Source organism: Neofelis nebulosa, chromosome 4 (assembly GCF_028018385.1).
Source record: "Neofelis nebulosa isolate mNeoNeb1 chromosome 4, mNeoNeb1.pri, whole genome shotgun sequence".
Lineage (NCBI taxonomy): Eukaryota > Metazoa > Chordata > Mammalia > Carnivora > Felidae > Neofelis > Neofelis nebulosa.
Genome location: NC_080785.1, coordinates 154,802,759 through 154,827,335, shown reverse-complemented (window position 1 = coordinate 154,827,335; position 24,577 = coordinate 154,802,759). Strand labels below are relative to the sequence as shown.

The following is a 24,577-nucleotide window of genomic DNA, read 5'->3' as shown; positions in this document are numbered from 1 at the left end:
TTTCAGAACCCCTTCCCTCTAGAACTGGAGAAACGGAGAAGGAATAAAAAAGACGAGGTCATTACCATACATTTCCCTTGGCTCCGTTGCAATAAGGACCAGAGGACAAAAATGCCTGGTAGGAAAGATCAGTCTTTCAAAAGGACCATGAGCCCCTCTCTCCTCCATTTCCAGCCTTCATTGTTTTGAAGGCAGGAGGCCCACAGACCGGGGAGAGGTGGCAAATGCCTTGTCGCTGGAAAGCGTGACGCATGGTGGTTGCTTGCCTTTCTTACCAGCGTACGTGGCCGCCAAACGACGGACGAACATGCTGCCTTAGGTTTTTGTGTCATTGGTTGGATCCTGATAGCTACCCTGAATAAGGTGAGGTTGCAAGGCAGACAATGCATGGTGGCTTCGCGTGATGCCAGCTGTTCTGTGATCTGGGACCGATGTCTGTCAGGGACGCCAAGGGACCAAGGAACAGAGACCCAAGTAAACCCTGCTGGAGCAGAGGGGCGTTGGGGAGGTGACCTATCTGGCTCTCCCTGCCTGGGGAGGATGTGCCCTAGAGGTGACGGAACGGCCGCGTGCGGAGTACTCCATCTGGTCATGCGTTGGCCCTTCCCCTCTTAAAGGCCACCTCTTTTTAGTCACAAGGCCGATATTCGGGAAGGGATAACGATGGTGAGTGGCAGTGACTTAGGTCCTCCGCTCTCCCTTTCGCCTTGTCCCAGCGGCCCCCGCCTCTGAGTGTGTGATAACGAGGCCAGTCTCACTGCTCCACGACACGCCCTGGGCCAAGCCAAGGGAAGTGGCATCGGCCACCTCACCCACGTGGCCAGCACGCGCTCCGCAAACATTACTGCGTTTTGTCCTCTCAGGTGGGATCCGTTACCCTGGTGTTCTCGACGGGGACACCTGGCTAGAGTCACAAAGCTAATGTCGATATGAGGACTCGAACCCGAGTCGGTTGGCTTCCAAGTGGTACGTCTTTCCTGTAGATCAGGCTCTCTCAGACTCTACTTGTAGTGAGCAGCGTGAGCCTGAGGAGACCTTCCGTGAGGTACATGGAAGGTGACTGACTGCCCGGATTCTTCCTTTACAGACCAAAAGCTGGTGTATGGCACGAACAGACAGGAAAGTAGGCCCAGTCTTCTTAGGCTTCGTCATGGCTAAATCACTGTGTAACAGGAGCTCCTGGCAAGGCCGATTTTGTTATTAACTCGTGCGCCTTGTGAGGTATGGGAGGCAGGCCTCAAAGGATGATGTTTGCTTTTTTTATTTTTTATTTTTTTTAATGTTTACTTTTTTTTTTTTTTTTTGAGAGAAAAAGAGACCGAGTGCGAGCAGGGGAGGGGCAGAGAGAGAGGGAGACACAGCATCCAAAGCAGGCTCCAGGCTCCGAGCTGTCAGCACAGAGCCCGACGCGGACCTTGAACTCAGGAACCGTGAGATCTTGACCTGAGCTGAAGTCGGACACTTAACCGACTGAGCCACGCAGGCGCCCCAAAGGATGATGTTCGGAGCCTCACCTGTGTTCTGAGGGAGCACACCTCCTGCACTGGGCTCTCTGTTTTGCCGTGATTGTGCAAAATACTTTAATGCTAAAAACCCGGTATCGTAAAATGGAAAGTTGTAGCATGGAGGAATGAGTCCAGTTGAGATCCTAGGTTCATGAATTTAGTCTCCTGGCAGCTAGATTGTGCTTTCCGGAGTTCAGGGGGATATAAAAGTCGACACCTTCATGTAGATCTATGTGGAGTACGGTTGAATTCCAGTTGTTTTTGGAGCTATAACTTTGAATTACTTGGTTTTGTTATAAAAACGAGTTTACAGCAACATGGGTGTTGGCTTGTTTGGAAAACAGGGCAGAGGAAAGCAGGGGAACGAAAAGGGGTTTGGAACACGGCGAACATCCTTCGCTTGACCTCTCCGGTGGTCTCACGGGGGGAGTCTTTTACCAGGTTGGCACCGCCCCCCCAGTTTGCAGGCATCTATGGTTGACAGGCCCATGGACACAGGGCTCCCCCCCTTGGGGTCACTGGCAACGCTGGGCCTGGAGGGGGCCAGATTCCAATAGACGTTTATTTAAACTCTTATCTATTCAGCAACTGTCTCGTGGGAGGGGGTAAACTGATGTTGTATCAAGAAAAACTGTCTGCCTCTCCAATTTCAAAAGAGGAAATTTATTGCATGAAGTCATTACGTGAGATTTGCCAAGTCCGAAAACTACTTGGAGGCATACCACGTGATTTCAAATTTAGATCGCAGAATCAATCACTCGTTTCCTGGTGAGTAGCACTTTGCATACAGAGCGGGGTTGCAGACTTGGTAGGTCTCTCTGCCTGTTGGTCTTGGAGTTGGTAGAAGGGTGGGGAGTTGGGTCCCACCGCATAATTCCCGTGTACCTGCGAGACGTACTTCACAGAGATGCGCTCCCACCAGCTGGAGAGGGCAAGCCAAGTTAATTTACTTGTGTTTCCGCTTTTAGGGCTCTTTCTGGAATGCCCAGTAGAGAGTTGCTTTTGTTCACTGTCTCTTCATCTGCCTGCACAGGGTTTCTCCCCTTGGTACCGGTGACCTTCTGGGCTAAATAAGTTTTTGTTCTGGGGACCATCTTGTGCATCGTAGGGTCCTGCCACCACACTAGAGTAGTGCCAGAGATGTTTCCAGGCATTATCAGATGTCCCTGGGGAGAGGACGGTCTGTGTTGACAACTCTTTTCTTTGGAAAAGGAAGGAAGCAAGGGCTGTTAACAGCTGCAATTCAGCCGTACTCCACATAGATCTACATAAAGGTGTCGACTTTTATATCCCCTTGAACTCCAACCCCCCCAGAAGACCTTTGTCTGCAGGAGTGGGATTTAAGTAAATAGTTCCCGAAACATGAAATTTCTAGCCAGTTGGCCAAAGTCAAAGTTTTTAAAGCGGTTTAATTCCATCAAGATGTCTTTGATGATTTTCACTGAGATGAGGCATCAGAAACCCAGAAATAGCTATTGGGATTTGGGGGGGGAGGGGGTCTTTTAAATTAGCAAATCAAGAAAGGTTCCAGAAGGGTTCTGGGACTTTTTTAGGAAATGCATTTCTCTTCTTTTTTTTTTTTTTCCTTCTTATATTTAGTTTTGAGAGAGAGACAGAGCACGAGTGAGGGAGGGGCAGAGAGAGAGGGAGACACAGAATCCCAAGCAGGCTCCAGGCTCTGAGCTGTGAACACAGAGCCCGACGCGGGCCTCGAACTCATGAACCGCGAGATCTTGACCTGAGCCGAAGTCGGACGCTTCACCGGCTGAGCCACCCCGGCGCCCCTCAGGAAATGTGTTTCTGAGCCGGGTTCAGCATGTTTGTGGTTCTCATGGGCCTGGCTCCTGGGGAAGCCTGGTGAGTGCTTGTTTTGGCGTCTCTTCACGAGCAGAGTGCATGCGATTGAAGGTGCCGGCTGGGCCCTGTGGGCAGCAGATGGGAGTAAACGGGCAGGAGGGCATATCCTGTCCTCAGGATCTCCTCTGGGCAGGCGACGCGGGGGGACAGTGGGAACGAGGTGAACACATGTTGAAATCCAACTGTCGGGAGTGGATTATGGTCCTTGGAGCAGTGGTTTTCAAGCTGTACTCTTAGCAGCTGACGTTACTTGTTTTTCAAACAATATGCGCAGAAACCCAATGTAAATAAAATGGATCAGAGCCAAGTTTGAGGCCAAGGGCGCAAGAAGGGGGCCCAGAGTCCCTTATCCCTCGCCTCACCTCACCTTCCCTCATTTCTGAGAACACGCCTTGCGTTACTCGTCTGACTGAAAGGCTAGTGCTTGGTTGGATAGTGATCTTTTTTTTTTTTCCCCCTGACTGGATCTATTATCTTTTTTTCTAGTAAAAGTAATTTTCAAAACCATAAACGAAGATGAAGATAATAATGATGTTCCATTGCTGTTTAATTTTTCTCTCAACATGGAGGCAGATTCAGGGGCTGAGAACATAACACACGTACATACACATGTATATGTATGTATATTCATTTGAAGTATTTTGATATTCTATTATGAAAACTTAAATATATAGAAAAATAGAGGGGCGTCTGGGTAGTTTAGGCAGTTGAGTGTCCGACTTCGGCTCAGGTTCATGATCTCACGGTTCATGACTTTGATCCCCACATCCGGCTCACTGCTGTCAGCCCAGAGCTGGGTTCGGATCTTCTGTCCCCCTCTTTCAGCCCCTCCCCTGCTTCCACTCTCCCCTAATTAATTAACTAATTAATTAATAGAGAAAAGAGAACTCTCTTTCCCTCAGTGTAACAGTTGTCATTATCTTGGTCACATTTGCTTTATGTCTTTCCTTAAACTAATGGATAAGAATTTTAAAAGACGTTCACAATAACAAGATCTGGGAGTATTTGTACCCAGTTCCCCCACCCCCCACCCGCCCCCTGCCCCAGTTCATCTTGTGGACCATTGTGATTTGAATTTAATTTGTGAAACCTACATGAGGGATACAAATTTGATTCAACATGCAAACGTTCTTGGCGTCTGTGTAGTTTATTTTTCATTCAACAGTGCTTTGGGGATGCCTCAACCTGAGCAAAATGAAACGTACTAGAACATTGCTCCTGCCCTGGGTTTTGTTAGAAAATGGGAGTTCTTAGGTGGCTTGTCTGGAAAACTGAGGAAAATGGGTTGTGTGTGCCACACCTGCAAGGTCTGGGGTGGGCAGGTGGCGGGGTGGAGAAAAGATAATAAAATATCAGATGAATTTGGAGGTTTGGGGGAACGAGCCCTCCCATAGTGGGCTGGTCCCATTCTGGAGTTGGCAGAGTGCTTTGTGCATGATGTCCCTGCAGACCTGGTGTCCTAGAGCCTCGGGACTGTATTGTGTGGGTCACAGCCTTGGCATGGCATGGGGCCAGCCCACCAGGGGACAGCTCTAGCGTGAGCAAAGCCGTTACACCAGTGGGTTATTCACTACCTGCCTTGCAACTGGGAGTGGAGGAGTGATCAGAGTTGAATTCCTTGTTTTCTCAGAGTTTACTGTGCTATTTTAGCACATAAAAGGACCCAGGAATCTTACATGAGAAAAAAATAGCCCATTGGGGGTCCCAGGAGATTAGCTGACACCTTGCCGGGTTCGTGTCACACTGGCCCTCCCATCCTGAGTTTTCAACTCTCTCTTCATTCATTCATTCAAAGAAAGATGGAGTTATATGCACTTTCGATAGAAGTGTGCCTTGTATCAGTAGTCCATCCCAAATGGAACGATTTGGCCCTACCCTGCATTCATTTCTATGTTAGCTATTTTCTTGAAGTTCAAGAGCACTAGAAAAGAAACAATGTGGTATAGTGTAAGGGTTTTACGCTTACTTGAATTTATCAACGTAGAGCTTGGTTAATCAGTAACTTATTTTTAAAGATTCTATAGCAAATGTGTTTTCAGGGCAGAAAACAAATTTTTGCAACCTTGGATTTAGGCTTGGAAATACAAGCCAGGTGATTTCTCACTAAGTTTAATTTCTAATAATGATTTTAATGGGTCTTCCTAAACCAGGCAACAGCCTGAGTCACGGAATATAAATGAGTCTGAAGGAGCTTCCAGGTCCCAGTTATACGTAGAAACACAAGATTTGTTTTCAAATGAGCATCCTACTGAAGCAGCCAGATATTCGTCTTGAATTCTGTGATTGCTTTTAAAATGAACTATGTTCACGAATTAGCATCACGATTCCCAAAATATGTGCTGACAAAAATGGTGATACCCAATTTCATACAATGTAATTCATCTGTTACTTGCATGGATGGGGGGGGAGAGGTGTGCAGAAAACTTTCAGTTTCTTTTCATTAAACTGACCCTGGGAAAGGTAGGGGTGGCGTTTCAGCAGCTCCTTTCTTTCCAGAATGAATTGCTTCTTCCCTCACTTTACGAATTGGTAGAAAATATGTAAGTTGGTAAATATTTTTGCGGTGTGATCGCTTTTCAAAATTGAATCGCGAGGCCAACGCGTCTGTTGATACTGATGTGAGGGGGAATGTTTACAATGGCCTGTGACTGATTTTTCCTCCCCTTTGGCAGGAAATAACTACATGTTTGCCAGATTACTACAAGTGGACTCAGTACCTCTTTATTAAACTCTATGAGGCTGGACTGGCCTATCAAAAGGAGGTAAGTTAAAGATAGCTGCATTTTATTTTATTTTATTTTATTTTATTTTATTTTATTTTATTGTAATTAATTTTAATTTTATTATTTATTTATTGTGAGAAAGAGAGCATAAGTGAGTAAGGAGGGGCAGAGAGAGAGAGAATCCCAGGAGGGACAGAGAGAGAGAGAAAGAGAGAGAAACAGGGCTTGTGTTTTACCCAAAGTGGGACTTGTGCTCTACGTGGGACTCGAAGTCACGAATTATGAGATCGTGACCTGAGCCGAAGTCAGTGCTTAACGACTGAGCCACCCAGGCACCCAGAGTTACCTGCATTAAAGAATTTTTTTATCTCCTCAGTCTTACTAGAGCACATCGTTGTTAATTAACATACAAACCCTGTTTGCACAGGAGCAATGAAAATGAGCACTACCTCAAGTTCATGAAATCATTTTTAGCAGACCCAGAGAGTAGCTACTGCCTGGCTTAGCACGGTGCCTCCAGAACGGGGCTGGGGCTTCTTAATTCTACCACAGAGTATCTGGTGCCGATAATGATATCATGGAGGGAGCATCGGAAGAGCGGAAGTTTCTCTACTCTTAGCTCAGCTAGGAGTGCCGGCTGGGCGACCTCACTCCAGGAATTGTGGTTTGTCATCTGCTAAAAGGGGTGGTAGCATCTCCCTCGCATGGCCTTGGGAAGATCAGAGGTGCTGTTGATTTTTTTTAATTTTTTTTTAATTTTTAAAAAATTTTTTTAACGTTTGTTTATTTTTGAGACAGAGAGACACAGAGCATGAATGGGGGAGGGGCAGAGAGAGAGGGAGACACAGAATCGGAAGCAGGCTCCAGGCTCCGAGCCATCAGCCCAGAGCCCGACGCGGGGCTCAAACTCACGGACCGCGAGATCGTGACCTGAGCCGAAGTCGGACGCCTAACCGACTGAGCCACCCAGGCGCCCCCAGAGGTGCTGTTTAAAGAGCAGCTATCATAGTGCCTGCACATCGTGGTCTCCCAAGAAACAGAGGGGCTTTTACTGCAGGGGCTCAGTAATGGTGGATAAGCCTCAGATGGTGAGAGAGGGAAAGACCGCCATAGTGTGGCCGGGTGCTGTACTCTCCAGTATAGTAGTCGCTAGCAGCGTGTGGTTGTTGATATTTAAAGTAATTCAGATGGAATAATATTACTAACGGTCCTCAGTCACCAGCCACATTCCTGCGCTAGTAAGCTAGTATTGGACAGCACAGGCACGGGACATTTCCATCGAAACAGAATGATCTACCGGCTGCACCGGTCTAGCCAATTCAGAAGTAACAAGTAGAAAATCCATTGTCCCTTTACGCTGGAGTCCTTCTCCTCTGACCAGAGGGATTTCGTGACATAGAATCACATTTGCTTTTCTGCGGTCACATCACACAGCTGGGTCTTGCGGTGAACTGAACTTACTTAAGTGTTCTGTTTGAAGTTGAACAGTTTTTAGGGTCGGTAGGGAGACCAACGCAGAAGCCTCGTGGTGAAGTTCAGAATAAAACCAAAATGCCGTAAACCTCGACATCAACGTCGTATGGCTGACCACAATCAGGAGGTGAAACTGGGGAAGAGAAGTAGAAGCCAGTGTGAGGTGGTCCCTTTATGGTTCATAACAAGGAGGCATAGATCAGGAACTAGAGCTGTACGTCCGTTTTCTTATCGTTAGAAAGGTAGCTATGAGGGGCGCCTGGGTGGCGCAGTCGGTTAAGCGTCCGACTTCAGCCAGGTCACGATCTCGCGGTCCGTGAGTTCGAGCCCCGCGTCGGGCTCTGGGCTGATGGCTCGGAGCCTGGAGCCTGTTTCCGATTCTGTGTCTCCCTCTCTCTCTGCCCCTCCCCCGTTCATGCTCTGTCTCTCTCTGTCCCAAAAATCAATAAAAAACGTTGAAAAAAAAAAAATTTAAAAAAAAAATTAAAAAAAAAAAAAAAAAAAAAAAAAAAAGAAAGGTAGCTATGAAAGGTCAAGGTAGCAAAGACCCAAGAATGAGAAGAGGGGTTGGGGGTGGGAGGAGGGCTGAATGACCATGCTGAGTATCTCGTTTCACGGGTCGATAGAACCATCTAAAGATAATCTGTCAAAACTGAAGTGTAGTTTTCTTAAGGTTACGATGGTAAACACCAGAAGAACTGAGTGGAAGCTGCTCAAAGCGGGGGAATATTTTAATACCCATTTAAGATCATTACGAATGTTCTTTTTTGATACTCCGCCCACACTCAACAAGCATTGGTTTCTTAAAGGTGAGTTGCGGTGTCAAATCTGAAACAATCAGGGAACTTTTGTACCCTTCCATTATGATGCATCCGTCTGTCCTGCACGCTGGGTGGATTTTATTTTTTTACCCACACATACTCTTGTAACATCACACATTGGTCACTGGGAAAACACCGGTAGGTGTAGTGGGTGACGTAGATCTTCCAAATGTTGACATATTTCACCCCAGGAATATCATCAGAAGAGTTTTTAAGTGGTAGGAAGCTGTGAAGTTCATGGTGGCCGGATACAAGTTTTCTAAAATTCTGATTTTCACTTCATAGTTCAGATTTTATCATTGGCAGCAGAAACCATCCGTGGTTTTCCTTGGAGCAACAGGCTTGCTTTGTTTAATTTTGAGAAAACGTTTGTCAGACTCCTACGTGTCAATAACCATAGTTTATCGTTAGTCATTCTTTCACATGGAAACACAAGTTATTGAAAAAACTGGCTACTCCTTCCTGTTCACCAGAAAGTTGTGGCTGTGCTTTTTCCCCGAGACAACTGTCACTTTGTGTGGCCACACTTCTTATGCCTGCGTCCCATTGCGTCGCAGAAAATACCAAGAGGACGTGTGTTCAAGTGTTAAAATTTAAGAATGTGAATACGGGGGGCACCTGGGTGGCTCAGGCGGTTGGGCGTCCGACCTCGGCTCAGGTCATGATCTCACGGTTCATGAGTTTGAGCCCCGCGTCGGACTCTGTACTGACAGCTCGGAGCCTGGAGCCTGCTTCGGATTCTGGGTCTCCCTCTCTCTCTGCCGCTCCCCTGCTCATGCTCTGTCTCCATCTCAAAAATAAACATTTAAAAATTAAAAACAAAAAGAACGTGAATACGTTTTATGGCTTTGTCAAGCACAGTATTAGTGAAACCGACTTTCCCCCCATTCTGCTGAGTGCACAGTAGGAAAGGACCCAGTGACTGCTGGTAGAGTCTGGTGCCACCACCTTGATTCATGCTGAGGGCCGAAGGTCTCAGCCACCATCACGCTTGCACCATTGTTGCAGATGTGAACACAAGGAGAAAGGCAAACAGTGTCTTACTATTGTAGCGAAAAGAGTTTTGATCTGCAGATCCCTGGCAAAGGGCCACGGGGACCCCCAGAGGCCACACTTGGACAACCATTGTACGAAGTAAGCAGCCCCTACCCCTGCTCCCATCTTTAAGTTAAGAATATTCAAATGTTGATTATTTTAAAATACTATGTTGTTGAATAGATTGTACTTTTTCGGAGAAAGTGTTGAGTCCCCATTAACATTTGGGATGAATTGACTGAGAATTTTGTGCAACTGGGCCATCCTGATGTTCAACCACTGTGGACTCTCCTGGGCCAATTTAATTTCTTTTAAAGTAAAGACTTAAGAAAAGTTGTTTAATGTTCATTCATTTTAGAAACATAGTGTTTTTGTTGCTGGTTGTGGACTGAAAGGCTTTTGGTGTATTAATTTTTTTGTGTCCACTAAATTGTCATGATCTTAAAAAAAATCATAAATAGAATACAAAAAACGCACACTTGCTGTATTGTTTGAAGATCAGTGTTAGCCCCAATCCACGGTATTATTCCATGGGTCTCCTTTTATTGGAAAGCTATTTTCAAATTGGCTTTAACACCTAAAACATCTTGGTGTCCGTTGGCGTTCCATTCCTAGGGTTTATTTCAAAATATAAGCTTTTGAAATTAACATCAGAAAGCTAATTGACTTTAGAAAGCCTGCACATAGCATACTCTGTAAAGCATATTTAGCCAAAAACAACCCGCATATTAATACCTTTCCTCTAATGGCATTGTTGTAACTTTTTTTGAAATAGGAAATAGCCTTAACCCTTAAAGACAGTTCTGCTTAGAAGCTGCACAAATGAACTTAGATTTAGGGAAAGCGTTTCAGCAGAGCATTACTAAACATAACGGGAGTGTTGCAGTCTTTTGTTCTTGACTAACCCCATCCATCAAAATGCTCATTTCCTTTGCAAAAGGAATCTCTTCTTGCTCTTGCCAAACAAAAATATTTTCAGCCAAAAATATGAATATAAAGACCTCCACTTGGCAGAACATGAGTTTCACCTCTCTGGTTTAAAAAAAAAAAAAATGTGGTGGATGCAGTTAGCGGGGAGGGTGCTGTATTATGCTTGGGCATTCTGGGGAATTATGGAGGCCACCTAATCTGTGGGTTTGTCTTTGGCCTCCGCCATGATTTCGGAGGCGGCTGGTGACAGTGCTGATGCACCCACCTGCGCTGGGTTTGCCGTGTGGCCTCGTGTTGGGGGAGCTACTGAAGGAAACACTGTACCAACAGGCAGCCTGTCCCGCTCTGCCCCCTCGTGGCTTTGGAAGGTGGTGACGGTTAATAACCGGTAGCCTTAGAAACCGTCCTCTCCGGACTCTGTCCAAGCCCAGGCCCATCCTGGATGGAATGGAGCCAGATGGATTTTGAGAGTTCAACCTTTTCATGCGATCTAGGTGGTGTTCCTTAATTACACATCGTTTTGTCAGGAAAAAAGCTAATGGACCTTAGAAAATCAATACCCTAAAACATCCTTCTGGAGCCTGAAGCTGCCTGAGAGCACACTCAGGAAAGGTTTTTGGTAGTGTAAAAGCAGAGCCCGAGGACAAAGAAGCAAGGGAAATGGTGGAGAGTAGCCAAGGGCCCGAGGAGTGATGTGTGGGTCAGGAGACGGAAGGGTGCTAATGGAGGATGTGATCTAGAAGGGACTGGCACCCTGTGTGAAGGGTAAGACCCAGGAGGGGCAAAGGGAAGGAGCATCCTAGTAAACGGAAGGAGGAGATTAGAAAGCAGGAGGTTTGGAACAGGAGGCACATTGGGGCGGCAGGTACCACGCAGCTGCCGTGCCACAGAGAGGCGAAGTGATACATGAGAATTCGAGGAGAAATTGCCCCAAGAATCTCCAATGGAGCCCGTAGTTGCCCACACCTCTGAGAACCCACGGGCCAAGAAGGGGAGGTGGGAGGAGGCAAAAATGATGGGACACCCACCGTTATTGCCCAGAATCGATCCTTGTGGACATGGCCGATTGATGTTTATGATTGGGTCACGGTATGCGTTTTAAAGAAATTGTCTTTAAGTTTGTTTATTTTGAGAGAGACAGAGACAGCACAGGTTGGGGAGGAGCAGAGAGAGAGAGAGAGAGAGAGAGAGAGAGAGAGAATCCCAAGCAGGCTCCACTCTGCCAATGCAGAGCCCGACACGGGGCTCAAACTCAGGAAACCGCCAGATCATGACCTGAGCCACCCAGGTGCCCCACGTTGTGCATTTCTACAAGACATTCTGAAAGCTTCCCACAGATCACTCAAACAACTTGATCAACTGGGGAAATTCTCTGATCTGGAACGGTTCCTTCTGTGACATTGCGAGATAATTTAAGTGAGGGAAGCAGCGAGCAAGATCTGTTAGAGTTCAGCATGTTTGCAGATGTGTTAAGGATTTCGTGTATTGATTTAATTACTTATTGATTTAAGGTTGATTTCAAAGTACAAGTACAGGGTGTATTTTACAAATAAGGCCAGTTAACTATAAAGGAACACAGAGTTGACTTTTAGGGGGTGATAGCAAGCAGAAGGGCCAACCGGAAAAGGGAAGGAAATGGCTATAGTCAAGGAGGTTGTCCAGAAACAATAGTAATTGTAGCCAGACTGCTTGCTTACAAACCCGGATGTCCATCAAGTAAATGTTCAAGATGTGAAAATCAGGAATGCCGGATAAGAGAAGATTCTGGTTTCAAGGGAAGCTGTATGATAGAGACAGTTTATAAGAGTGGAGACCCAAGGGGCATCCGGGTGGCTCAGTCAGCTGAGTGTCTTAACTTCGGCCCAGGTCACGATCTCACGGTTCATGATTCCGAGCCCCGAGTCGGGCTCTGTGCTGACAGCACGGAGCCTGGAGCCCATTTGGAGTTCTGTGTGTCTCCCTCTCTCTCTCTGCCCGTCCCCCGCCCTGCTCACACTCTATCTCTCTCCTTCTCTCTCTCAAAAATAAATCAACACTAGGGCCCCTGGGTGGCTCAGTGGTTGACGCCTCCGACCTCAGCTCAGGCCGTGATCTCGCGGTTTGTGGGTTCGAGCCCCGCATCAGGCTCTGTGCTGACAGCTCAGAGTCTGGAGCCTGCTTTGGATTTTATGTCTCCCTTTTTCTCTGTTCCTCCCCTGCTTGCACTCTGTCTTTCTCTCAAAAATAAATAAAGATTTTTAAAAATTAAAAAAATAATAATAAACATTAAAAAAAAAAAAAACAGAATGGAGACCCGATAAAAGGGATTTGGGAAGTAGTTCCTGGGGGCTTCACAAGGCTGCACGTTCTGTGCATCCAGGACCCCGGCGGCCCTGCATGTGGCCCACCCCTGGGTCGACCACCTGTGGAAAGGCTGAGCCTGAGCCCTGCAGGTCTGTGGGTGGGCTGGCTTGTGGTCCTGGGAAGAAATGCGAATGGGTTCTCCCAGCTGATGCCTCTTCGATTTCAGATCTTATTTCCTTTGGTGCTTCTGCTCTCCCCCCAAGACTTTCACTGGGGGGGGAAATTGGTTTTGCGTTTCGCCTGTATTTGCCTTTCATTCAACACTGGGGTTTTACGATAATGTGTCAGCCTCTTAGGAGCACATCTCCCTCGTTGCATTTTGTAACCTAGAGCCTGAGAGATGCCAGGCCATGTGGGAAATGTTGATAAGAAAATAAAGTCCTGTTTGTTTTTGCAGTCTGTGGTACTGTTTGCTTCTCCTGTCTCCTTGGAGGTTTGCTGGGGGCCGGAGGCAGAAGTGCTGCATGAAGGGCTTTTTTTCTTTTTTCTGTTTTTTAAGTAAAAAAAAAAAAAAAATTAAGTTTATTTATTTTGAGAGAGAGTGAGAGGGAGCAGGGGAGGGGCAGAGAGAGAGGAGAGAGAGAATCCCCAGCAGGCTCTGCACTGTCAGCACAGAGCCCGATGCGGGGCTTGAACTCCTGAACCATGAGATCATGACCTGAACAGAAACCTAGAGTCAGATGCTTAACTGACTGAGCCACCCAGGTGCCCCGGGCTTTTTTCCTTTGTTCTCTATACAGTTTTAGCTGTGCATCTTTTGCGGGTTGGGGGCGGTTCATGAAAGACTTGTCTATGTTCCTAAACAATACTTGGTCTTTTTTTTTTTTTTTTTTTTTTTTGTCTTTTAAGTGGTACCCTTCTCTCTAGCCCCTAATACAGGAAATAATAGCTATGATGCTCATCCTTACTTTATCAGCCTAAAGTTTTTAGGTCTAAGGCAGTTTTGTCCTCTATTTTGTCTTTCTATATTTATGGCTTCAAGATTTTTCCGGACCCCGAAATGAGAGGGACAAATCATTCCGTACAGATCTTTCCCATTCCGCCTCCACGCTTTGCAGGCTTAAGCTTTTCAACCGGACGCCCTACGTTTCAGTTGTAAAAGCACAGCCCACAGATGGGTTAGTCTGTCCTCCACTCCTAATTTTTAGACATGTCTCTGGGTCAGTCACGGTCGTGGTGGGAAGTAGGGAATGCACCGGAAAGCAGTTATTGAAGAAAATGTAATAAAGAGACTGTTTTTGTGTAGAGTTTAGGGAAACCAGCAAGGGGTGATCAAACACCTGACATGGGCACCAGAGGGAAGCCTTTGCCGCCCCAGGCTGAGGGGGCCGACACTAGGACTGGAAGAACTGTAGCAGAGGCCTCTGTGATAGAGGGTGTGGCCTTTGGTACCATTAGAGGAGGCCTGACTGCGAAGTCGCCCGGGGGGCACCTCCCACTGGTTGAGCACAGCGGGAGGGCAAGGGTCCAAGTTAATGCCACTGCAGAGGTCAACTTTCTGGGGTGCAGACCACGGTGGAAAGAGGATTTGGAGGGGGAAACGGACAATGCTCAGCATCATCTCGTCTTAGAATTGCTTAGTAAAATTTTATTTCTTTCAGAAATTTTTGAGGCCCCCCCCCCCCCCCCCCCCCCCCCCCGGGTAGCCCAGTCGGTTAAGCGGCCGACTTCGGCTCAGGTCATGATCTCACGGTTCCTGAGTTCGAGCCCTGCGTCCAGCTCTGTGCTGACAGCTCAGAGCCTGGAGCCTGCTTTGGATTCTGTGTCTCCCTCTCTGTCTGCCCCTCCCTTGCTCATGCTCTCTCTCTCTCTCTCTCTCAAAGATAAATAAACATTAAAAAAATTAAAAAGTTTTTTGAAAACAATGTGTATCAAGTCAGGGTATTTCAGTGCCCAGACACATCTCCCCGTATTCATTGCCTTCTTTGTATTATGGTTTACCTTAATGTCATAAAGGAGTGAACTTTGACGGCAGAGGGATTTATTGTAAATGATGATAGGAACTAATTAGAAGTCTGGAGAGAAGGCTCATAGTGGCTAAGACTGCAGCTTCAGAGTGAGCCAGACATGTGTATGGGCATAGATCTTGGAATATTGTTACCTTTCGGGGGCAGATACTGACTTGGGAGAAGGCACCACGGAATCTTCTGGGATGCTGGGAATGTTCTTTATCTTGATAATGAGTGGTGGTAACAATTTGTTGAGTTGTACGCTTCAGATTTGTCCACACTGCTCTCTGTATGTCCTGCTTGAACGTAAACAGGAGTTTTTAAAAGTTGCAAAAAAGTTTTACGGTTTTGAGAGACCTGAGTTCCTGCCCTTTCTCTGTCACTGACTGTGTGACCTCAGGCAAGTTATTTAATCTCTCTGTTCCTCAATTTCCTCCTTTGCAATCTGGGGGGAATAATATTCTTACCTCCACTGGCTGGTCTATGAACTCCCAAGTGTAGATAGTGTGCTTCATGAGGGGCAGGTTTTCTACTAACACCACAAAGGTCTCTCGCCCAGTGAGTGACATTGGATAGTAATTCTTGCTGCGAGTAAAAATAATAAAGATAATATTCTTACCTCCATATGTGGTTGTGCAGGATTGGAAGAGCCAACCTTAGTTTGGCCCTTAAGCACAGCATCTAGCATATGGCAATCAGTCAGTAAACGTTAGCTGTTTCTATTCAAATAAATATATTTGTTTCCCCTAAAACAACCTGATTCTACGAAGTTCCAGGTACCGTGTTTTTTTCTTTTCCTGTGTTTCTTAAAATTTCCAATCACATAGGTTCATCTTTTGGCACAAGAAGATACCAAACTTGATTAGACAGATGCTCACAGGCTTCCTCCCAAACCTGTTTTTTTTTTTTTTTTTTTAAAGATATATTTTGGGGGGCACCTGGGTGGCTCAGTCGGTTAAGCGTCTGACTTCGGCTCAGGTCATGATCTCACGGTTCGTGGGTTCGAGCCCCACGTTAGGTCCTGTGCTGACAGCTCAGAGCCTGGAGCCTGCTTCGGATTCTGTGTCTCCCTCTCTCTCTCTGCCCCTCCCCCACTCACAGCCTCTTTCTCTCTCAAAAATAAACATTAAAAGATAATAAAATAATAAAAAGGATACTGTTTTTAAATTTCAATTTTAGTTAACATACAGTGCAGTTTTGGTTTCAGGAGTGGAATTCCGTGATTCATCACTTACATACAACACCCAGTGCTCATCACAAGTGTCCTCCTTAATACCCATCACCCATGTAGCCCGTCTCCCACCCACCTTCTTCCATCAACCCTCAGTTTGTTCTCTGTTGTTAAGAGTCTCTTGGGGTTTGTTTCCCTCTTTCCTCTTCCTTTTCCCTTCGCCTATATTCATCTGTTTCGTTTCTTAAATTCTGCACGAGTGAAATCATAACGGTATTTGTATTTCTGTGACTGACTTATTTCACTTAGCATAATACATTCTAGCTTCATCTACATCACTGCAGGTGGCAAAATTTCATTCTTTTTTGATAGCTGAGTAATATTCCATTATACACCACATTATTATATACCACATCTTCTTGATCCATTCATCAGTTGATGGACATTTGGACTCTCTCCATAGTTTGGCTATTGTTGACAATGCTGCTATAAATATTGGGGTGCATGTACCCCTTTGTATCGGTATTTTTGTATCCTTTGGGTAAACACCTAATAGTGCAACTGCTGGGTCATAGGCTAGTTCTATTTTCAGTTTCTTGAGGAACCTCCATACTGTTCTCCAGAGTGGCTGCACCAGTTTGCATTCCCACCAGCAGTGCAGGAGGGTTCCCTTTTCTCCTCATCCTCCCCAACACCTGTTGTTTCTTGTGTTGTTGATTTTGGCTATTCTGATAAGTGCGAGGTGGCATCTCACCGCGGTTTCGACTTGTATTTCCCTGATGGTGAGTGATGTTGAGCATCTTTTCATGTGTCTGTTGGCCATCTGGATGTCTTCTTTGGCAGAGTGTCTATTCATGTCTTCTGCCCGTTTCTTAAACTGGGTTATTTGTTTTTTGCGTGTTGAGTTTGATAAGTTCTTCATAGATTTTGGATACTCACCCTGTATCATGTTGTTCGCAAATATCTTCTCCCATCCCGTAGGCTGCCTTTTAGTTTTGTTGATTGTTTCCTTTGCTGTGCAGAAGTTTTTTATCTTAATGAAGTCCCAAGAGTTCATGTTTGCTTTTGTTTCCATTGCCTTCAGCAACGTGTCTAGTAAGAAGTTGCTGTGGCTGAGGTCAAAGAGGTTTTTGCCTGCTTTTTCCTCTAGGATTTTGATGGTTTCCTGTCTCACATTTAAGTCTGTCATCCATTTTGAGTTTATTTTTGTGTATGGTATAAGAAAGTGGCCCGGTTTCATTCTTCTGTATGTCGCTGTCCAGTTTTTCCAACACCATTTGTTGAAGCGACTGTCTTTTTTTCCATTGGATAGTCTTTCCTGCTTTGTCAAAGATTAGTTGGCCATATAGTTGTGGGTCCACTTCTGGGTTTTCTCTTCTGTTCCGTTGATCAATGTGTCTGTTTTTATGCCAGTACCATACTGTCTTTATGACTGCAACTTTGTAATGTAGCTTGGAATCCGGAATCATGATGCCTCCAGTTTTGTTTTTCTTTTTCAGGATTGCTTTGGCTATTCAGGGTCTTTTGTGGTTCCATACAAATTTTAGGATTGTTTGTTCTAGCTCTGTGAAAAAGTCTGGTGGTATTTTGATAGGGATCGCATTAAGTACGTAGATTGCTTTGGGTAGTAATAATTTTAACAATGCTTGTTCTTCTAATCCATGAGCATGGAATGCTTTTCCACTTCTTTGTATCCTCTTTAATTTCTTTCATAAGGGTTCTATAGTTTTCAGAGTACACATCTTTTACTTCTTTGGTTAGGTTTATTCCTGGGTATCTTACCGTTTTTGGTGCAGTTGCAAATGGGATTGATTCCTTGATTTCTTTTTCTGCTGCTTTGTTATTGGTATATAGAAATGCAACCGATTTCTGCACATTGGTTTTATATCCTGCAACTTTGCTGAATTCATGTATTAGTTCTAGCAGTGTTTTGGTGGAGTCCTCTGGGTTTTCTACACAGAGTATCATGTTGTCTGCAAATAGTGAGAGTTTGACTTCTTCTTTTCCGATTTGGATGCCTTTTATTTCTTTTTGTTGTCTGATTGCTGAGGTTAAGATTTTCAGTACTATGTTAAATAGTAATGGTGAGAGTGGACATCCTTGGTCCCGGTCCTAACTGTAGGGGAAAGGCTCTCAGTTTTTCCCCATTGAGGATGATATTAGCTATGGGTCTTTCTTATATGGCCTTTATCATGTTGAGGTGTGTTCCATCTATCCCTACTTTGTTGAGGTTTTAATCGAGAATGGATGTTGTATGGGGCACCTGGGTGGCTCAGTTGGTTAAGCATCTGACTTTAGCTCAGGTTATGATCTCATACTTCGTGGGTTCAAGCCCCACGTCGGACTCTGTGCTGACAACTCAGAGCCTAGAGCCCGCTTTGGATTCTGTGTCTCCCTCTCTCTCTGCCCCACCCTCCCACTCATGCCCTATCTCTGTCTCTCAAAAATAAGTAAACATTAAAAAAATTAAAAAAAAAAAGAAGAAAGAATGGATGCTGTATTTTGTCAAATGCTCTTTCTGCATCTATTGACGGGATCGTATGGTTCTTGTCTTTTGTTTTATTAATGTGGTGTATCATGTTGATTGATTTGTGACTATTGAATAAGCCCTACAGCCCAGGAATAAATCCCACTTGATCATGGTGAATAATTCTTTTAATGTACTGTTGAATTCAATTTGCTAGTATTTTATTGAGAATTTTTACAACCATGTTCCTCAGGGATATTGACCTGTAATTCTCCTTTTGTGGGGTCTTTGGTTTTGGAATCAAGGCTTTGTAGAATGAGTTTGGTAGTTTTCCTTCTATTTGAGAAAAATAGGTATTAACTCTTCTTTAAATGTCTGGTAGAATTCCCCTGGGAAGCCATCTGGCCCAGGTCTCTTGTTTGTTGGGAGATTTGTGATTACTGATTCAGTTTCTTTGATGGTTATGGGTCTGTTCAAATTTTTTATTTCTTCCTGTTGCAGTTATGGTAGTTTGTGACTTTCTAGTAATTTGTCTATTTCTTCCAGATTGCCCAGTTTGTTGGCATATAATTTTTCATAGTATTCTCTTACAGTCGTTTGTATTTCTGTGGTGTTGGTTGTGATGTCTCCTATTTCATTCATGATTTTATCTATTTGGGTCCTTTCTCTTTTTGAGAAGTCTGACTAGAGGTTCATCAATTTGTTAATTGAAAGAACCAGCTCTTAGTTTCATTGATCTGTTCTACTGTTTTTTGTTGTTGTTGTTGTTGTTTTTGTTGTTTCGGTATCATTTGTTTCTGCTCTAATCTTTATTATTTCCCTTCTTCTGGCTTTGGGCTTTATTTGCTTTATTTGTTCCTTTTCTAGCTCCTTTAGGTGTAAGGTTAGGTTATTTGGGGCCTTTCTTACTTCTTGAGATGTACCTGAATTGCAATATACTTCCCTCTTAGGACTGCCTTTGCTGCATCCCAAAGGGTTTGGACTGTCGTGTTTTCATTTTCATTTGCTTCCATGTATTTTTTTATTTCTTCTTTAATTTCTTGGTTAACCCATTTATTCTTTAGTACGATGTTCTTTAACTTCCACGTATTTGAGAACTTTTCAAATTTTTTCTTGTGGTGGACTTCAAGTTTCATAGCAATATGATCTGAAAACATGCATGGTATAATCTTGATCTTTTTTGTACCTGTTGAGGGTTTAGTTTGTGACCCAGTATGTGGTCTGTTCTGGAGAATGTTCCATGTGTGCTCAAAAAGAATATGTTTTCACGGGGTGCCTGGGTGGCTCAGTCAGTTGAGTGCCCAACTCTTGATTTTTGGCTCAGGTCACGATCTTACCATCTATGGGATCGAGCCCTGCATTGAGCTCCGTGCTAACAGTGCGGAGCCTGCTTGGGATTCTCTTCCTCTCTCTCTTCCTGCCCCTCCCCCCTCAAAATAAATAAATAAGCATTTAGAAAAAAAAGAATGTTTATTCTGCTGCTTCAGGATGACATGTTCTGAATATATCTAAGTCCATTTGGTTCAGTGTGTCATTCAAAGCCATTGTTTCCTTATTGATTTTCCGCTTAGATGATCTGTCCATGCTGTAAGTGGGATGTTAAATCCCTCCGCTATTATTATCAATTCTTTATGTTTGTTATTTTTTTTTTTAATGTTTATTTTTGAGAGAGAGAGAGAGCAGGGGAGGGGCAGAGAGAGAGAGGGAAACAGAGGATGTAAGCAGGCTCTGTGCTGTCAGCTCTGTGGGGCTCTGTGCCTCTGAGAGAGGCTCTCACCACGCTTTTGCCAGCTTGTGTGAGGAAAGCGGCCGCAGGACCGCGCAGCCGTTCAGTTTACGTCAAAACAGCAGAAAGCCAGAACCCCTGCTTACTACCCGAAACAGCCTCAGTTCCCCACTCCCGTGCCTAGAAGCAGCATGGCATGTTGGTGCCACCCATCCCTCTTGTGACCAGGGGACCCTCAGACCTTGCTGTCACTCCTAACATTCCTCCCGCTTTGCCACGCGAGCGCCTTTAAGCCAGGCACTTCCCCCACTGTAACGGACTTCTGAAAGTTAGGATTTTGTGTTCTGCTGCTTAAAATACTTTGCAGTAGCCTCCGTAACCAGGCTTCCTCCCTTCCTTCCTTCCTTCCTACACTTGTAGCTTTGTCTCCCCCAGATCAACTCTCCATACGCCGTGCTTTCCACAAGGTGGTCGCTTTTTTACTCGCAGACTGGCAGTTTTTGTTCTCTCGGACCTCTGCTGGATTCTCGGGTGTTCAGAACGATTCGCTCCCCATCTAGCTGCATCCGAGGGACGAGACACGCTTAGGCTCTCCCTACTCTTCTGCCGCCTCAACTCCCGGGCTCTGGAGCCTGTTCCACCACCAAGAGGTGGTTCATACGCTCTTCCTTGTTACAGGTTGCTAGGGGTTTCCTTGCCAAGCAGTACTCCAAGGAGATGCCCTCAAGCCTCAGAGCAGAGATACAGAGATACCGCACTGACAGATCTTCTCACATGTAAGAAGCTGAAGATGACCCTCTTCAGGATGCTCACCAGATTTTACCGTTTTGTTTTATGGGTTATAACAGGCCTTGGTCAACTGGGACCCAGTGGATCAAACGGTGCTTGCCAACGAGCAGGTGGATGAGCATGGCTATTCGTGGCGTTCTGGAGCAAAGGTGGAACAGAAGTACCTCAGACAGTGGTTTATTAAGACAACTGCTTATGCAAAGGTGAGTGTCAGCCTGGAGGTGCCCCAGTCAGTGCCGCGTGTGTTGGGAGGCAATGCCAAGGTCTTCTGGGTATTACAGGGACTCGCTGCTGAGGATGAACTCTGGCAAGGGCTCTTAGAGCCACAGGTGTGGCACATGAGACTCAGGACCGCTCATTTAGAGGGTGACGGATTTGAGTGTTTTAGGGGTACTTCCAGAATGGCCCCTGGAGGTCATCGTTGGCTGTTGTTTGCTGACCTTTCAACACTCAGTCATTGTGGTGCCGTACAGGCCAAAAAAACATATGACTTTATTTGCAATTGTAAAGCGAGAAAGGAAAAAAACCCGGCATCTTCATTGGTATAGTACCAGTAAAACCTCCAGATAGAATGACATTTCAGAGGGTCCAGAGAAGACAGTCTAAAAGGCATGAAGAGATGGTCTCCAGGAAGCAATGCCGGAGTGAAAATTAACTAAGCCGGGAGCCAAAGCTCCAGTTTTAACTCTTGTGTCCCTGATTAACAGTATAAACTGGTGTGAGTCGGGAGGCTCCGTTTTCTCATCATTAGAAGGAGACGGTGGGACCAAGTGGTCTCTAAAGTGCCTTTTGGCTTTTCATGCGGTCGGGGATTCAAGGCAAAGCCAGCCATTGAAAGAGGGAGACTGCTTATTAAATCGCCACTAGCCTGAGCAGAAGAACCCGTTCTGGGTATGCCAGAATCACTCCGTGCAAGATCCCCTCCAAGGTTACCAAGTTTCGGGATATGGGATTGAGGGATCGCTCCCGGAAACTCCAGAGACAAGTGACTAGAGCATATCAGGGATGTTTCCCGTGGCAGTTAGATCATCTCCATACTTTTCAGCTTAAGACTGGACATAAACAGGATTTAAAAAGTTAAAGACATCATGAGACGGATAGTTCTATCCATCCGTAGCAGCCCGTGAGGTGCTCTGTCGGAGACAGGGTAGTGGGCCGAAATGGACTTTGGGTCAGATCCAATACTGTACTTCCTTTTTTTTTTTTTTTTTTTAAGTTTATTTATTTTGAGGAGGGGAGGGGCAGACAGAGAGAGGGAGAGAGAGAATCCCAAGCAGTCTCCGTGCTGTCAGCACAGAGACCGATGCGGAGCTCAGTCCCACGAACCGAGGTCGTGACCTGAGCTGAAATCAAGCGTCGGATGCTTAACCGACTGAACCATCCAGGCACTCCCCCCCCCCCAATACTGTACTTCTTATATGCAAAGAAGGCACAAAGTTAAAAATAACCCCCGATCACTGCAAAACTTGGCTGAATTAGAACTTCAGTACACCAACTCACAATACCAGTGCCATATGGATATATGACCTCCAGTTTTCTCACTCAAAAGACATGTCTCAAATGAGGCAGTTTTCCCATTATAATTAATCCGGAATGTAGCAGAGAATAGCATATGGATTTGGAAAACTACCCATTAGAACTTGTTAACACAGTGCCTTGCTCCTTTTAAGCACACAGGAATATTGAGAGACAGAAAAACAAAGCTGAGGACCTTGCTTTGTATAACATCCCAGGCCGTGGGAGCCCCTGTCTACTCCACTGTGTTACTGGGAGGGAAGCCAGGTCACCCCAAGCTGACTCTGTACTAGGCATTGTGGGAAGGCCATCTAATTAGCTCTTTTTTTTTTTTTTTTTTTTTTTTTGACCATTGCCTCCAGTTGAAAATGTTATAATCTCACCGAGGGACATTATTCTTGAACTCATCAGCTGTGAGTTTTCAACTGTTCAGCGGAAATTGTTAGTTACCATGGTGATTCACCTGGTTCTCGCTGAACTCCTGCACAGGTTTATTGAAAAAGCTGTCTTTGGAGGTCAGCACTTCGTTTTCCCTGAAAACCGGGAGACCAGGGTGTGGTGTGAGAGTGGTGCGGGGGAGCAGAAACCTGTGTTCACCGCAGGGCCTCTGCTGAGGGCTGCATGTGCACAAAGCGGGACTCTATGAGGCCTAATAGAAAATGGTTATAACAAGATTGAGAGGAGACCAGAGATACGAGCAGACTGCTCGGTGCTCAGAGATCTTGGGGTTATGGCCCAGCCAGCAGTATGGAGTTGAGAGCCCCAAAAGGCCATATGTGAGAAGTAGGGATGACCCCCTAGAGCCAAAGACAAAATCAGCATAGACTCGACTTAATAAAAAATAGAAGTAAGCCTGACAGTTTCAAAAGGAGCTCTCAGAACAAAACTCAACACCTTTAGAGGAGACCATATGATCTCGACTCCCAATATGGTTGGTTTTTTACTTGTGTGTCCAACATATAATAATAATTAAAAAAAAAAAAGTACTAGCCTTGCAAAGAATCAGGAAACTGTGGCTCATAATCAAGAAAGAAAAAGGGGAGGGGAGAGGGGGCAGCCCAGTAGAAATAGATTCAGAGATGACCCAGATGTTGGAATTAGGAGAGAAAGCCAGAGACATCTGTTATATAAATGGTCTGGGACTTAAAGGAAAAGATGGTCATAATGAGGGAACAGATGGTGAATCTCAGAAGAGAAATGGAAACTATTAAAAAAAAAAAAAAAAAAAAGAACTGGAAATCTAGAACAGAAAAGCACAATATCTGAAACAGAAAGTCACTGGGCTCCAGAGGGATGAGTAAGGGTTAAAGCAAAGCCATAAAGCTGGAGGGGAGCTCTTTCAAAGGGAACATCATGCGTGGTGGCCCCAAAGTAGAAATGTATCTGATGACGTTGAGAAGCTGGAAGAACGACAGTATTACCGGAACAGAGAGCCAGGAGGAAAGACTAACTAGGGCTGGAGAAGCTGGAGAGGGTTAGGGGCCAGATCAGGCGTGTCCTTTTAGGTCTTAAGGAGTTTGGGCTTTATCATGGAGGCCATGGGAAACCATGGAAGGACTCTAAGAAAGGCAATGACACGGTCAAATTTGTGGTTTTTATAAATTCACTGTGGAAAGGGCAGTGTGGATGCAGGCAGGCCTGCTAAGAGGCTATGACAATAGTCCAGGTGTGTATGACTTAGGGTATAGGTGGGAGTAGTGGGGGGAGATGGGTAGGTTAGAAAAATACTCAGATGGTGAAATTTGCAGCACTTCATTGCCTATTGGATGACAATGTGTAGGAGCTGGTGTCATTAGGCAGGACTCTGACCTGGACACAAAGCAGATGACTGAGCTACTGACTGCGGTAGGGAGTCTGGAAGAGACGTAGTCCCGACCCTTTGAGTCGGAGTGGCCCTGAGACTGTTGAGTGGAGGTGTACCTATACATCTATATAGGTACCTTATATAAGCATCCGACTCTTGATTTTGGCTCAGGTCATGACCTCACGGTTCGTGGGTTCGAGTCCTGCATCAGTCTCTGCACTAACAGTGTGCTCTCTCTCTCAAAAATAAACTTAAAAAGAAAGAAAGAAAGAAAGAAACTTTAAGGATCAAATGATAAGACATCTACCTTAAAACCTGGTATGATAGAAATAGCGTTGAATCAGTAAGGAGATCATGCTATATAGATTAAGGATGAGGTCTCAGATCAACTGGTAATGCTTTTAGCTGCAAGTAACTGAAAACCTGAGCTATGGGTGTCTTAAACAGATGGGAGTTGATTTTTCCCATA

General features: G+C 45.3%; 1 protein-coding gene across 16 annotated transcripts in view; it reads left to right on the top strand.

Moving 5' to 3' along the window:
* Positions 1–24,577, top strand: part of LARS2 (leucyl-tRNA synthetase 2, mitochondrial) — a 189,493-nt gene that overhangs the window by 76,363 nt on the left and 88,553 nt on the right. For 15 of the 16 annotated variants that reach the window (XR_009260975.1, XR_009260976.1, XM_058727230.1 and 12 more), the window contains 2 exons: positions 6,035–6,124; positions 20,849–20,992. Coding sequence is in view for 13 of the 16 variants with exons in the window: in XM_058727230.1 (XP_058583213.1) it covers positions 6,035–6,124; positions 20,849–20,992 (234 nt within the window). In the remaining 3 variants the exon portion in view is untranslated. Of the gene's footprint in view, positions 1–6,034; positions 6,125–9,283; positions 9,514–20,848; positions 20,993–24,577 lie in introns of those variants that run through there. The other variant, XM_058727243.1, reaches the window with a different exon arrangement.